The sequence below is a fragment of the Crinia signifera genome, chromosome 1 (assembly GCF_055691185.1).
Source record: "Crinia signifera chromosome 1, ASM5569118v1, whole genome shotgun sequence".
In the NCBI taxonomy this organism is placed as follows: Eukaryota; Metazoa; Chordata; class Amphibia; order Anura; family Myobatrachidae; genus Crinia; species Crinia signifera.
In genome coordinates this window covers 80,799,719-80,818,209 of record NC_139217.1, presented here as the reverse complement: position 1 = coordinate 80,818,209, position 18,491 = coordinate 80,799,719, and the positions used below count along the sequence as shown (strand labels likewise).

General features: G+C 41.7%; 1 protein-coding gene across 10 annotated transcripts in view; it reads left to right on the top strand.

Annotated features, from left to right (window-relative positions):
• The window catches only part of FRYL (FRY like transcription coactivator), a 250,991-nt gene that overhangs the window by 117,941 nt on the left and 114,559 nt on the right, over positions 1-18,491 (top strand). For all 10 annotated transcript variants that reach the window (XM_083168231.1, XM_083168181.1, XM_083168125.1 and 7 more), the window contains one exon: positions 15,323-15,376. In XM_083168231.1, coding sequence (XP_083024357.1) covers positions 15,323-15,376 — 54 coding nt within the window. The remainder of the gene's footprint in view (positions 1-15,322; positions 15,377-18,491) is intronic.

Here is an 18,491-nt window from a genome sequence, read left to right as displayed (position 1 = left end):
CGTTCTCTAACTGGGTGCTGGTTCTTTTGTAATGTAACTTTATCCTTGAAAAAGTGAGACGCACATGCAAAAGTGCATTTGAGGTGTTATGTTTATATAGCACTCTGTCAGTAACAACATGGTAGTAAAATAACTGTGTTCCTCTATGGTCTTGCATCATGTTATATGACCTTTAACTAAGAAGTAGGGTGCAGTGAAATGGAAATACAAGGCAGGCGGCCTATGGTGTTATGTTTTGTACTGTTCACACTGAGTGATGGTGTGGTGAATCTGCCATAGAATCTGGGGGCTCAAGCAGTTCATTTTTGCTTTCTAAGCTACTGTTTGCTCATTGCAGACCTGCATGAAATATTCACAGGAGACCAGGATAATATACAGCTACAGGTATAAGGTTACAGATCATATCTGCTGACCGATTCATGTGACATTCCATGCATGCTTAAATAAGAAAAAGTCAAATCGAAACTTGGCTGCCAAAGCAAGAGCAGAGAAGCTGTGGGCACGGCGATGCAGAGTTTGAACCAAATATTTCATTTCTAAGTTCATGTTTTTGATTATTCATATCCTGAAGTAATAAAACCATTTTTTAAAAATTCATACCACACAGGATAAACCAGCCATGGACGAGGGATGCATTTCCCAAATAATAACCTTTTCGCCCAACAAGATGTTTTTGTTGCAGTAATAGTCTGTAATTAGCTAGAGATAACAGATCAGTGACAGGAAACAATGGTGGTTCAGTCAGACATCTTCAGATGTTTGCAGACCTTAGAACATTTTATGTTGGTCTAGCATACCTCATGATGTCATCAATTGGAGTCTGCTGTATGAAAGGAACATGATTGGCTTTGTTTGAGTTATCTTATCATCTACCGTGAGCTAAATATACAGTAAACATCTGCTGTGTTGGTACAGACAGGTTGTCTACCTATATACCTGTATCTTAAAATAATAGATACAAATAGGAAAAACTTTAGTTTTTGTTCCCTATATACTTTATACTTTAATTATTGCTTTTATTATATTTTAACTACCTATTCAGATTTTTGCATAATTTAAACCTCTGTTAAACCCATATTAAGAAAACAAGTTCTGTAGTTGTATGTAGCAGGTACTTCATTCATCATTGAACTAGAAGCTGGGTACATACTACATCTACTTGACCCACCATTGGTCAGTCAGAATGGCCAATTCACCGATTGGTATGGTGTCTGATCTGTATGGTGTAGGTCATCCTGATGTTACACCTGGGTGGGCGTTTGAATTTGCCTGCACAGCTGTGACTGACTTTAGTCCCTGCTGACAGTGTATGGGCATTCAATTTACGTTTGGTTAGAACACAAATATCCCCTGATAAACAGACAAATACAATATGGACACAAAAGCAATGAAACTCCACTGCTCTGTTCCCAGGATTAGTTAAACAGTCCTTTCTAGAGGGGAGGCCACCCTCCGCCTCCGCACCCGGAATGATGAGATTTAAGCGGGATAAGTCCTGAACATGTTGCCAGGAAAAGTGGCTGTCCCAAAGTTTAAAATGTCCAGGTAAAATATACCAACGCATTTCAAACATGTAGTTCTTCCTCAGGGTGAAGTAAATTATGACCAGACCATGGAGGTTTTTATATCCGGCTACTAGTAAAACATGGAACAATAATCAACATAAAAGTTTACCTTATTCTCAATAATCGCATAAAAATACAACTACTATTATACATCCAAAATATACATACTGCTGTCACATACAGCAATATGTTGCAGGGAAATAGATAATACTTGGGAAAGAAATAAGTAAATAAATCCAGTCCGGTTTTCTCTATTAAATAGTCTGCTAGCACCACTCGGCCCACTTCCGGTAACAGTGACAACCTCTGGAACTCTGCACGCATCTGGAATGCGTGCCCGGATACCATTCTTTCCCACCAGCGGAAACCAAAATCCTCATTTAGATAGTTCCAGCAGTATTGAGGATAATGGCCACATTTCCGTTTTAAAGGCATAGCAGTTGTCATTGACCATTTGGCGATATGAAAAACAAAGAAAGGAATATTAGAAAAAATTAACACAAACAAAAATTATAAAAAAGCACTTAAGCTCAAAATCTGCATTTAACCGCCTCGGCGACAGAGTCTTCAAATTATAAATATATCTCATTTCAGTTTGTGACAATTTTGTGTCTGTCCTCTCTCCTCCAATCTGATCGGATGGCTTTTATCCCACAAAAAGCAGTATTTTTTCTAATATCACTCCCATGTACAGTCTTAAAAATGTAAAGAAACATTATGCGTTTCTACACCTTTGTAATGTTCCTTACATGTTCCACTAAGCTGACTTTTTTAAAGCTCTGGAGGTCCTGGCAACATACTGTTTATTGCATGAACAATTGAGTAAATAAATACAATATTTGGTATGACATGTAATACATTCTTTTATTTCAAAGACTTTATTTGTCTCTTTAGATTTACAGGTTTACACATACTGCATGTGCCACAATGAAAGAAACCTTTTGTTTTAATTTGATTGCCAGGTTTTGGTGTATTAATTGTACTCCTAACCACAATGTCCTTTATATGATCGGCTTTCCTGTATATGAAATTAGGGGTGACTCCTACATGATTCTTCAATAAGGGGTCAGTACCAAGGACCCACCAATGTTTGCTGATAACTCGTTCGATCTGTTTATGTTGGCTGGGACGCCCTGGTATCTGTCCATCTTCTTGACCTGGTGTTTATCTATAGCCATATTCCTATTAAGACTAGCCCCTTCTTTATAGGTATCCTCTACAATAATAGGGTCACATAGCCTTCGGCTAAAAATTGACTGCTCATAATACCAGCCTGTTCATTGTATACCTCCAAATCCGTATAGTTTCATCGTACTTTGGTAGAATTGGCTCTTTGGCACACTTTTTATCCAATTTTATGGTGGTTACTCTCATATGGAATATACGAATTACAATCAGTTCATTTAAATCAGACCCCCTTCTATGTAGATGAAATGTACTTTGATTTATATGGTATCCCATATGTTTCTCTCCGCTGCAGTTCCTATATGAGCACAGGTGGCTTTGTATCATAAATTTTTGAGACAAATCCAATAGTCTCCAGAGATGCATCTGGTGGAGGACATAAATAAGTTTTTAAGTATATAAGCATATATATTTATTCCCATTTAAAATGCCACTGTGCAGCCTCAGATAAAAGGTGTGCTCATGAGAAACCGTTTTGTGTTTAGGTTATACATTGTGTAAATGGCTAGATTTTTGTTAGGTAAAGCTTATTTTGCATGTTGTTTTTCCCTCTTTTCTTATACTTGTATTACCTTTTATGTGACATTTTTTTTTGTTGCAGTTTAGTTTCACCTTTTACTGGGGGAAGGGGGGTGGCACTCAAGTTTGCAATAAAAGTGAGATAATTTTTCATTGCTCCTTGGCTTGAAGGTCAGGATAGTTTTGCCGCTAATCTTTTTGGTTTTGTTTTCTTAAACCTTATCTATATTCAAAATGTATAATCCTTTTTATATTGGAACTTGGCCTTGAACAGAAGAAAATACTTTTCATCTAGGGCTGAGCATCTCAACTGGTAAATATGGCCGTCCCAGTTTCTGATTTAGCTCTACCATGGCTGTCCGCTTCCATAAACTATACAAACTTCCATAAACGCCACTGCATGATGACATATTTTTTTTGGCGTCCTTTTAAAATGGTATACGGATTGGCTGACAAAATGTTGACACGAACAATAGGTCAATGTGGCAATGATCTACACATGGGAAGGTTGACACAATTTAATTAATGGTTTACCATCCTCGTGAATTCCGATTGGGAATGGAAAAGTGTGCCGTTGTAGTGGAGTGAGCAAAGTGTTACACTAATCGGGGGTCTACATTCTCAGGTGTCAATATTGACACCAAAGAAAGTGAAAAACTGTGTTCTACTATTCACATCAGAATAGATATCATCATATTTTAGGACTGGTGAAGACCGGATGATTGTCCTTTTTTGTAGACCTACAGCTGCTCATTTTTACATGTACACCAGCTTTCTCGGCCCAATGAATGGCTGTTACAAGTGAAGCGGCTGCTTTCCAGAGCCCGTGCCAGTTCCTAGAAGAGAACAGACAAGTACAGGAAACAAACTAGATCAATATAAAATGTCTGTTCATAAGATAATTCCCTTGGGTCTCATTACATGCTTCCCGGCTTATCCAGTCGTGTTATCTAGGGGTTTGCCAGGCAGCAATTTGTATACCAGTAATCTTGCTGCAAGGATGAATAAAACATGCTCATGGGCATGCACGGAACACCACTAGAGATGTGCCACATGCTTATTAACAAGAGCACGATTTGTGTACAAGATGGCCGCATCTATGCTAATATGTGGCCATATTTAGCGTACATTAGGTCTTAAGGCTTATTTTTCCTAATTTTTTCACCACATACTTAAAAAAAAATGTCTGAGTGCACTAGCATTGTAATAAAACCAGTGACATTCACTAAATGAGTGTTCCCGCACTGTTCTGGATTATTAAAGACATGAGTAAAGCTAAAGTGAGAAATATTTTCAGAGGAAAACAAAAGTTTAAATTCCGGCTTTGGGTAACGATAGTTGTAAGTGTGACAGTGAAATGCCGATTTAACTAAATCCATCAGGCACATTGTCAGGTGAGTGCAATAACTTGGTGCAGGGCAGTATTGCAGTACATGTACGTGATGTAGTTTCAGCCTGAAAATCAGGAATGAACATAAACTTCTGAGGCATCATGACAGCAGAGAGTGATAGTAGTCAATGTATAGTGTTACATGAGATCATTAAAACCCCACAGCACGTATTTCAGTCTGTGATTTCCTGCTACGGCTTGCTCCATTTACCTGATTTCACAAGTGCGGTGAATACATTGGGGTCATTGGAGTGCCCTCCATTAATTCCTCACACCTGAAGTTCAATTGTTTGCTAGCCCCACATGGGAAGCATTATTGGGGTGTATTTGCTAAAATGTGATGTTGCTATGGGAAACCAATCAGATTATATCTATTATCTTCTAGAAGGTGCTAAATAAAGGTGGATTCTGATTGGTTGCTATGGGCAATATCCCATGTTCAGTAGAACTCCCATCTTAGTAAATAAACCCCCTTGTGTTTTATATGCAGTGTCATTGTCGTTTATCCCCATGACACTCTGGGCCTTATTCTAGTTCACTCTTTCTGACAAAATCCTTCTTAGATGGACAAAACCATGTGCACTGCAGGGGGGGCAGATGTAAAATGTGCAGAGAGAATTAGATTTGGGTGAGTTATTTTGTTTCTGTGCAGGGTAAATACTGACTGCTTTATGTTTACACTGCAATATAGGTCTCACTTTGAAGTAAAACCCACCCAAATCTAATTCTCTCCGCACAAATAACATCTACCCCACCTGCAGTGCACATGGCTTTGTCCATCTAAGAAGGATTTTGTCAGAAAGAGTGAACTAGAATAAGGCCCTCTGTACCCAGTGTACCTATTAGTTTTTATGAGTTCTAATGTTTATCAATGTTTTTTTTATTAAAGGAATCTGATTTAATTTTCCTGTCAGTCTTGTCTTATCATATTAGCGCATAGATATTTAACCTAATTCTGTCTGTTGGTACCTTTAGTGGTGGAGTTTTTCTTCTATGAGCTATAGAACTGATATTTAGCTTTTCAGTTAATTCATTGAACAGATGAATGGTTCACTGTGTTATACTGAAAAAGCAATTATTCAATAGGAAATTTGATTTTAGGGAAAAAAGGTTCATTAAACCATGTTAAAAAGAGAAGGCAGAATGTCTGTGATGTGACTGGCAATGCTCTGTCACTGGGAATGTACTCATAAGTGCATTACTATGGAATTATGGTAACACACTGGCGATTCTGACCGTAGCTGAGAATGGTGATTGATTGCTTCTGCCTACTGTCAGGGCTGAAGGTTATGCTGTGAGTTGGCCATTAATAGTTCATTATATAGCTAGAGCAGTATTTCTCATCAGCCTTAACACTGCAAGCTTTGGTCTTGCTGTACAAACAATATCTAATAGATCCCCTGAGCTGTGGGTTGTGTTCAGCACACAGCACATTAGGCAAGTAATATGCAGCCTTTTGTTTCCTCTGATGTAAGCGCATTATCTCAACCCTTCCTTAAAGGCAACTCTAGGGAAATATCGGCCTTCCTGCCTCTTTTTTTTTTTTTTTCTAATTGTATTAGGCCAGAGTCAATATCTGTGTTGTCACGGACAACCTACAGATTGCTCACAAACCTGTATGAGTTTGTGTATGACCGATACAGTACAAAGGGCAGTGCAATCTGAGTGAAATGTAGGAATATATATAGCTAAATCCCCATACACACTAGATGAGATACATATATAATATCTATATGTTTATATTCTCAATGTCATTAACTATGCACTCTCCCGGCTGCACGGTAAGGCAGGGAGTGGTTTCCTATAGGAAGACAGCTCTCTGCTTATCCCAGCCCAGACTGGCAGTCCCGGGCACCTCCCAATGGGACTGCCTTTACTGTGGGTGACTGACAGGTAGAACTTCCAATAGGAAGTCACAGAAAAACCACTGCAGTCTCACAGACTGCATCTGGCACACTGACGCTGAGTAGGCCGGTGGAATTTACTGAGGGGGCTGCAGTCCTTCAGCCCATAGGTAAAATCTGCCACTGCTCACCATTGCACATCTATATTTATCTCGTCCTGACCCTTTTGAGATATATCTTTTAAAATCTCACCTAGTGTGTGCAGGGGTTACGTTTATGAGATTTACTGTAGGCAGTGGTTCCCAAACTTTCTTGAATCACTGCGCCCTAGAATATCAGCATTTGTTTCACAGATATATTTTTGAGAAAAAAAAATGTTTGCCTTCCTCTTATCGTTAATGCCAATTAAATGGGGATGAACAATTGTGCTTCTAATTGTCCATGTTTTATTTTTGTCAGCCGCTAGAACCGGTTTTGCCTATAACTAGGCCATAAATCGTTTTGGTTCTGGACCACCAACTAGAGCAGGAGGCTCAAAGCACCTCAGGGTGCCTGGGCACACATTGGGAACCACTGCTGTAAGGTTAAATAATGACTTATTGTAAAATGTGTATCATTTATGTCTGAGAGTGTGTCTAGTGCAGATATGAATAAAATAGCTGTCAGGCAAGCAGGGCTGCCAGGATAATTCTCTAGTTTATTCACCGCACTCCTCCTGACTGCTTTACTAATTGAAAGATATCCATCATATTGCCCTGCTTTCTGCTTTGTTATGCCAACAGTCCTCCCCATGCACCGCTGTTGTGCATTCTCTAATGAGATTTTGGGTACATAGCTTGAAGGGGCTCCCTCACATGTTCATTTTAATCTCACGATCATACAAGTGGTTTTAGGACATAAGTGTTGTTTGCAATATTAAATGCTATTTATACATTTCTTGCCACTCGCTACTGTGTCCACAGATTACTGCACAGTGCTTGGCACCAAAACATGAATGCAGATGGGGTTCTAGACATCAACACAGATGTGTTTTACCTTTTGGTTTATAATGTGAATGTACAGACCTAACATACAATGTGTTACATTGATACTGCTTTCACGTTGCAGAAATGGGTAATGACACGGTATTCTTAAATGGGACTTTAAAACGGGTCTGAGCCTTGAGACCTTTCACATTGCAGGTGAAAACCGTTTTAAAAATCATTTAATACCATTCAAACATTCAACCCGTTTAAGCCCCAAGGGACACGTTTCAAGCCATTGAAATAGAGCTGTTCAAACTGCCAAAAAAATGGCTTTAAAACGTGTAGGACTCTGCTTTTTAACCGTGTTGAAATACCGGTAAACTTTAACAAATCAACTTTGGCACTTTCACATTGCAGCCTTAGACGTTTTAAAATGGAAAAAAAATGGCAATATACCGTTTTAAAAGTGCGATGTGAAAGGGGTATTAGAGTACTTGACCCTCATGCAGTCACGTGTTGTTTATTGACATCCAAAACCTTAATATTCTTTTCATATGTTACTAAAATTATGACAAGTACATTACAAAAGTTTTATAGTAATGTTTCTATAAAATAGTAAATTCCAGGATAGTAGATAGTCAGCAAGAGAACTGTGGGTATCATTTACACCTGCTTGAAGTGTGCATTAGTTTATACAGATGTACTCATTTAGCCAGCACATATACTTGTGTCTTTGTGTACAGGTGACGGATGGCTGACTAGGGGCTATTCTCCCTCGTGGGGGTCCACAACTCCCATAGAGGGAGAGCAGAACTTGTGGAGAGGGGCTTTTTTGTGCTCCCCCTTGTCGGAGTATCGCCGGTCGGGATTCCAAATTCCAATGTTGGTATTTTTACCACTGGGATCCCGACCATTGGTCAGTCATATCACAACCTTTTGGGTACCATAGGCCAGATTGATGTATGATTTTTTTTATATGGACCTTTTTTATTAGGTATATTTCATTACCTATAATGGCGATGCTTGCCACGTCTATATGAGGGTGTTTTTTTGGAAATGTAAAAAATTGTTTGACTTCAACTGGGAACGGTAAAGCATAGTGAGCGCACGTAGTACTCTGATATGGAATCCACGTGATGAAATCTACAAATTGACACCACAACTCTTGTCCATTATTTCCATGTTGGCAGTTTCCTTGTGCCAACCTTCTGTCTATGTCGACCTTGTACATGTCGAACTTTCATTGTCATCCAAGACGCTTGATGACTCTTTTATACCAGAACCATTTCATTAGCATAAGTGGCAATGCCTCCTGTTTGAATGTACATTATCTGATTTCTTTGTAAATTCAAGATATTGTGTAATAATGCCGATGTCATAGAGTGGATTGTGCTGTCAGAGCGGAGGGGGTGGGGGAGGGGGATTAGTGCTGCTGGGTAGCACAGTTTTAGGCTGGAGCATCTATTAATAAAACAAGGTAATCTGCCAATGCCTGGTCTATAATAGCCTGTTACCACTCCCACTTGTAATTGAATCATCGCATTCTCTCAGACCCTCTTCAGATAGATAGGTATTATGTCAATCAAGGCCAATAGTCACTTCTGTAAATTACATTTATTTTCACAATGTTTGATCAACTCCTGGATGAAAAATGGCAACTAAATGTTAGTTTTCTTATCAAAAACAGGCGAAACACTGAAAGATCCCTTCAGATCTGTAGGAGCCAGGGGTGATAGCAAAAGTTTGTAAGGGTCGCCTATTTAGCGACTGATGGTGATAAATGCATGTAAAACATATGACTTGGGCAGTAAAAGATGGCCCCCCTTCAGCTCGGGGGCCCCATAGCAGCTGCACCCCTTGCACCTATGGTAGTTACGCCCTTGTTAGGAGCGATCAGGTACTTGTGTAAAACTTACATAGTAACCATTGTTTCTGTATCTGCATTATATGTATTGAACAATTCATGGGGTTTATTTACTAAGATGGAAGTTCTATTGAAGATGAGATGTTGCTACGGGCAACCAATCAGAATCTACTTATTTATTTAGCACCTTCTAGAAGATAATAGATAAAATGTGATTGGTTGTCTATAGCAACATCCCATCTTCAATAGATCTCCCATCTTAGCAAAAAAAAAAATCCCTAAAGTGCACAAAAGTATAAGGGGGGGGGGGAGATAAATGTTTCATAAATAGTACGCCCCCTCTGTCTTACAATACAGATATATAGCAATTTGCCAGCGTACTAAAGTTCTAGGAAATGTACTCCAACCTTCAGGCTATGCAGACTTTGTTCGTATGGACGTCACACGGCGTAAGCAGAAAAATCCAATTTCTGTTTATTTTTAGTATTGTTTGCATTGCAGCTATATTGCTGGCTTGGTGAAATGATACGCTGAGCTGCAGCAGTGCAGAGACAGCAGAATGCTACACTGAGTACTGCAGGGGCTGGCAGCGCTCACCCAGGCACTGGTATAGAACACTAGTTATGCTGCTTCTCTGTAGTATGGGTTTAGTGGAGTGACTGGTAGTACGTGTCATTTGTACATGAATGAGGTACAATACATTACTATATAATCAAGTTGTAGTGTTAAAGCGACATTTCCTGTTTGACCTTTATTGCTCTGACTGCAGACTGGAAGAAATACTTTGTATTAATGTACGGATCTCCGCCATCTCTCTCCGCACGCGCTTATGTCTGCATTGTGGGGCATTGCCTGTGGTGATTTCCACTCCTACACATTTTAGATGCTTATTTCCGTAAACACTGTACTGTCAGGATAATATACAAACCATATGTCCAGGGATTGCAGACTGAAAATGCGCTGCAAAATATCCGTGCATTTTACAGATGTGCGTAAGATGGGGGCACAAGCATGGTGGCATGCCATGACATGTAAGTGCTTTGGGCGTTTGTAGAACACAATAAGAGAGAGTTGTTGACCAAATGAATATCTATCATGGTCATTTAATCTGTGTGCACTTGCATAGTGTGTTTACTGCAGGGACGGGAACATGATGTGCTTGTGGTCCTTGGTGCTGTACAGCTCCTCACTAGGGCTTTGTGATCCCTTCTGCTACTCCCATTACTCACTGTGGCTTTAGAATGTCAACGCAGAATTTGTGCTCTTGATTTTATTGTGTAATCAAGTATACATTTTTAGTCTTGGCAAAACCATGTTTCACAGGTTTGAAATATGCAAAAACATTTCGATTTGGGAGGTACATACAGGGCCGGCAAAACTTCACCTTAAAACTTTTACCTACTGCTCCCTCCCCCATACTGCCACCAACACCCACTTTCTAACACCTGAAGGCATACCTGGCTAACATTTCAGAATGGCAGGGAGGCTCCCAAAAATTGTGTGGTCCTCCCAGCTATACCCCCCCCCCCCCCCCCCCCCCCCCCACACCACCCTGCTTTCCCTGGAGGCCCTCCGCACACTCCCCTTTGCCACCCACAACATAGTACAAGGAGGTGGTGGCAGCAAATAAGTAGTAGTAGTAGTACGTTTATTTATAAGGCGCCGCAAAGTGTCCGCAGCTCCGTACATAGCAAACAAAAAACAAATGACAAGGTAACGTACAGGGTGTGTTGAAAAATACAGTATGAATAGGGGTATAGCTGGTAGAAATAAAATCAGCATCAGTTCAGAAGTAGGTGTCAAAATTGTCGAGGAGACTGAAGATGAAGTAGAGGAAGGGAAGAACAGGACAGGAGGACAGGTGAGGTAAAGAGGTAGGGTGAGTACGTGAGGCAGGAGGACCCTACTCATAAGAGTTAACATACTAAAAATAGGTGGGTGGACGAACGAAAAACAACAGGATAAGTAGGAACGGAGGAAGGATAGGAGGATCAAAAGAGGTTAGGAGGAGGGATAGGCTAGTCGAAAAAAGTGGGTTTTGAGGGAGCGCTTGAAGGAGGTAAGGGAATCAGAAAGCCTGATGGGTGGCGGGAGGTTGTTCCAGTGCAGGGGGGCAGCGCGAGAGAAGTCTTGGACACGGGAGTGGGAGGAGGTGATTAGGTGAGAGGTCAGTCGGCGGTCAGCGATGGAGCGAAGAGGACGGGAGGGAGTGTGGATAGAGATCAGTGAAGAGAGGTAAGGAGCGGTGGAGGAGGAGAGAGCCTTGTAGGTGGTGGTGAGGAGTTTAAAGAGAACTCGGAAAGGAATGGGGAGCCAGTGTAGAGATAGACAGAGGGGGGAGGCGGAGGTAGAGCAGCGGGAGAGGAAGATGAGCCTAGCAGCAGCGTTAAGAATGGTTTGGAGAGGTGCGAGGCGGGTGAGAGGTAGCCCAGAGAGAAGGATGTTGCAGTAGTCAAGGCGGGAAAAGACAAGAGAGTGAATGAGAATTTTGGTCGCGTCAGTGGAGAGGAATGGTCTGATGCGTGAGATGTTGCGTAGGTGAAAGCGGCAAGACTGTGAGAGAGCACGAATGTGGGGGGTGAAAGAGAGGGAGGAGTCAATGATGACACCGAGGCAGCGCGTTTGGTCGGTGGAGGTGATCTCGGTTTCACCAATGCTGATGGAGATAGTGGGAGAAAAGGGGAGTATGTCCCAAGGGAACATGTCCCAAGGGAAGTATGTCCCAAGGGAACATGGAGGTCAGGTCTTAGAAGTTCCACAGCCGCCACCTGCATTAAGTACAACAAGGATCCTCATAGACATCCTTGATTTTTTTGATTTGCAAACTTGGTAGCGCCCCCCAGATCCCGGTGCCCTAGGCAGCTGCCTAATGGTAGAGCCGGCCATGGGTACATATCCGTGGTTGGACTGACCCACAGAGGTACAAGCAATCCTCATTGTGGGCTCACCCCCTCCCCTAGGGACCAGGTTACCATACACATAAATTATACATAAATATTTAGTAAGTGGCCCAGCCTATGCATTCTCTAATAGTTAGGTAAACCATTGTGGCAGCTAGCCATACTCACTCTGGAGCCGTTCCCCCAGTTGGCACTTTATGCCCCAGTCCTACATTGTTCGTGTCCAAGCTCAAATCAAAAATTGCAGTGTGAAAATGTGTTTGTGGGCTACATGAACAGCCAGTATTTATCCTGCATTCAGAAAAAAAAAATGTCTTGGCCTCTTGCATTATAACATGGTTTCTCCCAATGTAGTGTCTCTGGACCAGCACTAGTATATTTTACAGTTTTATTTGCATCCTGCTGTATATTTTTATGATTTAGGGGAAGATTTATAAAAGCTTGGATAGAGTTTAAGTACAGTCAGCTTACTAGTGTCATTTTACTAGCTGCATTTAAAAATTACAGTTGGAAGCTGATTGGTTAGTGTTTTAATCCTCTCCAAGCATAAGTGATGGTTACTTTCCTTTTTATGAAAGTACTGTAGTATGTGCCGCTACTGAAGAGACAGTGGTCAGCATTGCTATATCATAGCACTAGGCTGGGCTATAGGTTCAATTCTGACTTTGGTTCTGATTCAGAGTTGATGGGTTCATCTGCAAATTTATCAGATGACTGTGAGTAGATGGCCGCCACTCAGACAGAAAACCTGCCCTGTGCGAATCTGTGAGTGGATCGCTGGTCATCTGCAAATCCATATGCAATTCCCTCACCATTAAATGATTTTTCCACTCTGTGCAAATGTGAGAAGCTCTGGCCCTCCCACAACTAGCACACACATATTGTGCAGCGCTTTACAGAGAATGTTTGAACATTCACATCAGTCCCTGCCCCAGTGGAGCTTACAATCTATATTCCCTACCACACACACACAGACATTCTAGGGTTAATTTTGTTGGGAGCCAATTAGTCTACCAGTATATTTTTTGGATTGTGGGAGGAAACTGGAGTAAACCCACGCAAGCACGGGGAGAATATACAAACTCCGCACAGTTGACACTCCCAGAAAACAGACGGTTTCCTGCCTGTCAAATTGTGAGGGGAATACATTTAGATATTTTCACTTTCTGTCTCTATTTTGGCTCGCTCATTAGTGCAAGGATCGCATGCACTGTCATGCGATAATCGACTCTGTGTGGAGTTTGTATGTTTCCATGTAATTGCATGGCTTTACTCCACTACCTTGTTTACATTTTAATTGGCTACTAACAAAATTGACACAAGTGAGTGAGTGCTAGGGAACCAAGGACTGCAAGCTGCATTGGGGGCAGGGACTGATGTGAGTAATCACACAATAACCATTGTTGTGTAACATGGTGGTTATATATGTATGAAAATGATAAATCACTAAACTTGTGAATAGCCTTCCCCTTTTTCACCCTCATGTTACTAAGCACGCTTGGTGGATTCCTTGCTAGCAGCTACTCGGCATGTCTTCCTCCTGCAGCCGTTCTGGGCTGATACAGAATATATTTACTTCCCATTTGTCACACACCCGATATCTGGCGGTGTCAGTTGCCTTTAGCATTACACTGCAGTTTCTTCCAGAGTTGGCGATGTGAAAGGATTAGGGTCATGTATGCTCAGCACTAGATAACACACACATGTGGTCACAGAGAGTTTGCCCTGAGGTCTGTATCCAAATCCATAGTAATAACAAGGCTTTTCTGTTCAGAGGTAGCAAATGTATAATAATTGTTCGTTAGTAGTTGAAACACCCTACAGTGAGAAATTGCACCTGTGTTGAAGAAATCATGGATACACCAATGTATAACTGTTCTTTTTCTTCCATTTAATAATGTGCAGGTTAGTACTAATGGATCCTATGTTCAGTGTCCCAGGTTGGAGCTGAGTTTTTAGCTGGGTACACACTGGGCGTTATGCCGTCCGGTTGGATAGATCGAACCGGCACATCGCTATGTGTATGTCCGATATACATGCTCCCACGGTCGCTTGTGGTGACGCTAGGTTTGATGTGCTGCACATCAAACCTAGCAACACCATGCATGTTAATGAAGGACAGGACAGTGATTGTTCTGCCCTTTACAAGCATTGTGCCAGGGTGTACATGTGACCTGGGCTGATAAAGATGTCTGAACAACTCCCAGTTGCTCCAGTGTGAACCCAACATTATAATTAGTTACACGATGGTAATTTAAAAAAACAAGATACATTTGTTACTTTCTTGGCAAATCAACACATGCAGCATCCACTGTCTTATCCCTTTAGTCCAGTGGTTCCCTAACAGTGTTCCTGGGGTGCCTAGAGGCTCTTGCAGATGTGCCTCAGGTTCAAGGAAGACCAAATCTAATTGATTGTGGTTAAAATGATATGCAAAACCAGTGCTTGTGGCTTCCAATCAGAAGCACAGCTCTGTACAGCCCATATCACTGAGGTTAAGGGTGACAGGTAGGCACAATTTACTTCATTTTTTTTAATTTTTATTAATGAATGAAAAAGTTTTTGCCTTGGGGTGCCATGAACAAAATATAGAATCGTTAGGGTGCCATGTTTCAAGAAAATAGGGGAACCGCTGCCTTCTGTGACAAACCATGATCTATTGTTTGTGTGCCGATATTGGCAAATTAAATCGTCAGTCACTGTGCGTATTGTTTCTGTGTGTCTTGATGGAATAATTGCTGTGTGTACCCCTTTGGTGGGTTTGTGGCTATTCCCGGTACACCTTCAGATTTAAAAGAAAATTGAACAATAGACCATAACTGTGTTATATGCACAGATCTGCCAATCTGGAGTAGATGTCGGTAAATCTTGTTCTTTATCAGGTTACCTTTATAACAGCACATTGCAGCTACAGATTTATGTTAGAAATTAGTTAAAAGAAAACAAGAGCTAATCATTTATATTTACGCCTGCTAATTTCTCAATATAGTGGGGCCTGGGGTGACCTGTGCGCAAGCAGCCTGTGAGAAGATGGCGCTTTTATAATGACTGCCTGCAGCTCTCAATATTCACTTGTGTTTCTATTTACAGGAAAAGCTTTTGTCAAGATCTCTGCAGAGAGGTGAAGATCTTCAGTTTGATCAGGTGAGAACCATCTCCTCTATATCTTGCTAACAAACCAATAGAGACTTGTTTTATTGAAGGCTGACACGTATACTTTGATTGCAGTGAAAACATATTGCTCCATCTTATCTGTTTATTGCAGTGTATGTATGTGTGTATCTTTATATACAGAAGTGTGCGATGAGAACAGACAAACCTCATTACCTGATATTTGGCAGCAAGTTATGGTTTCTGTGGATTATAACTGTACTGCAGAGTCCGAACATTGTCATTTATATGTTGTACTGTGAATATATAGAATATGTATAGATTGTACTCCCAACTGTCCTGGTATCTGTACCACCAGCATGGTTGGATAACCCCTCATATTTGAAGTATTACAACTGATATTGAAAGTTGTGAGTTATGATTCCATTCCATTAGCAACAACTATTATTTACTAGTAAGATAGTAACCTTTGGAAGCTAGTCTGGTGCCTTCTGTGTTTGTGCATGTGTGAGAAAGAGATGTATTTCACTCTCTGCCAGCAGATGGCAGTGCTTCGGATCCTCATGGACACTAGACATATGTATAGATGATAGGACATCACCTACTTCTAATGCAATGATATACCTGCAGCAGGACAAGCAATATAGGACGTCCCAATTCTATTTCCTTTCCTGACTTTATACTCTTTGGAGGATTATTATAAAGTTCTGATTCAGAGAGCAATGTTAATGTGATCTATTTGTAAACTCCGAATATTGCGCATATGTAAATGTTTCTGTAACATCAGCCACAGTACTTTTAAAAGCTGGGGTGCAGCGTACAGGAGTTTTTCTGAAAAACTAGCGTGTGATGCCCCATTTTCTGGGCATGCTGAAGCCAGTGATTGCATCCCTGAATGCAGCTTTACCGGCCCCCAGCATAGGGTTGCCTACCCTCATGGATTGGCCGGGAGGGTCCCGGAAATCGGGTCCCCCTCCCGGGCACCGAGAGAGGTGGGCAATCCTCCCGGATTCTGCCACACCCTCCGCATCTGCCTGGCCGCCTCTTGTATTACCGCGATTCAATGCTTTCCGCCGGAGGAGGCGGGGCTAAATATGCTAATAGTGTCATTTAGCCCCACACCTCCTCGAGGCCCCACAAATCGGGGGATTTCCAGTGCTGGGGGCGGAGCTCGATGATGTCTAAATCAGGCCCCACCCCCAGAAGTGATGCTGTCAGTCTCCTTTCCTGGCTTCTCTCGGAGAGAGAAGAGTTTAAAAGTAGGCAAGTATGCTCCAGCAGCATGGTGACCGATGTCCATACAGATGATACGATGCTGCGTCTTCTGACAAGCTGGCCGCAGGCGTCTGTTCAGACCTGGCGCCTCCTGTGGCATTTTCATATTGTTACATATCTGTACCTCTGAATCAGCCTGTAAATCTGGGAATCGGTACATCTGTCAGAATGAACTTAGGTCTACAGTCATTAGGTCGACCCCACTAGGTCGACTGGCAGGAAGGTCGACCTGATTTAAGGTCAACATGGGCCAAGGTCGACATGACTTAAGGTCGAATTTGCATAAAGGTCGACATGAGGAAGGTCGACTGGTCATAAGGTCGACATGGGTTTTTCACTGTTTTTTTATCCGAATGTCGACACAGTCGACATGGACACAGTTGGCAATGAGAATCGGACCCTCGCATCGCTCGCTTCGTTCACAATGCTTCGGGCACGATGGCTCGCTTCGCTCGCCACAGCTTTAATAACCTCCTCCACGCCCTAGTGGATGGTAGGGCATGAAATACCGCCTGTCGGCACATGTCTCAAAAAACAGTGAAAAACCCCATGTCGACCTTATGACAAGTCGACCTTCCTCATGTTGACCTTTATGCAAATTCGACCTTAAGTCATGTCGACCTTGGCCCATGTCGACCTTAAGTCAGGTCGACCTTCCTGCCAGTCAACCTAGTGGGGTCGACCTAATGACTGTAGACCTAAGTTCATTCTAATAGATGACCGCTTCCCGTCCCTATAGGCTAGAGTGAAACCAATTTGTAAACCTGCCCTTTAAAGATTACCTGACACTGAAAGTTACGAATACTGAATTAAACATGCAATTCAACCACTGCTTATCTGTTGACGTTCTAATTTGTGAGTAAAATCATGTATTCTATATAACATCACAAGATGTTCATCGTTTACTGTGATTTTAGCTAGTGTACTAACAGCCAGTGATTGTACCTCGCTTACGTGTGCAGTGTGACACGTGCCATGTGTCTATCTGCATGTGCCAATAATTGTTTGTTCATGTCTATCATTGCCTTTTCTTTCAGATAAAGACGTTTGCATTTTATGAATTAACCTCTCGATTTAAAGCGGCTGGGTTTGTTTGGTATGGCTCTGTGAGTTGTGGGTTTGCCAAGCTGAGCCAGCAGTATGCAGGTAGCTGTGAGGCCAACCACTCACAGTGAGCTCATTTTGTAAACCCTTTCCCCTAAACATCATAGAATCTGAGTGCCAATAAAGCGTTTGCTTAGATTACTGCCAATGTCCTCTGGTAATAAAGAGATTAACCAGATTAATTTTAATGTAATGAAGTAAACGAAAAATATTAACTGTTTATGACTGGAAAACTGAGATGAATCACTCAGCAATGAGCTCTTACGCTTCTCTGGTTAATATTATCATTATTATTATTACATTTTATTTATAAGGCGCCACAAGTGGTACACGGCACTGTACATATAGCACATAGAACAATACAAGGTACACAAGACTAAACCTAACAGTCACTGAAGAACAAAAATAGAGCACAGGTAACAATCAGCAGCACAATTCTTAGTACACACTGCAGCTGAGATGTAGGAAGCAGAGGAGCAGTCTGCATGTTACCAGGGGTAAGTAGTCAGTGGTAGAAGTAGATAAACACAAGTTATGCGGTTATAGATGGTAGGTGGGTAAGAGCTGTAATTGGTGTGCGAGATGAGGGCAGGAGGGAAGAAGGACCTGCTCCAAGGAGCTTACAGTCTAGAGCGAGGGGGAAACAGACAGGAGACGTGAGTTGCAGGCAAGGTGGCCTGAAGGCAGGAATTGAGCATGGCGGGGATGGCCATAACATGAGGTGGCAGGTATAGAGAGTGGTTCTGAAAGCTTACAATCTGAGAGGTTG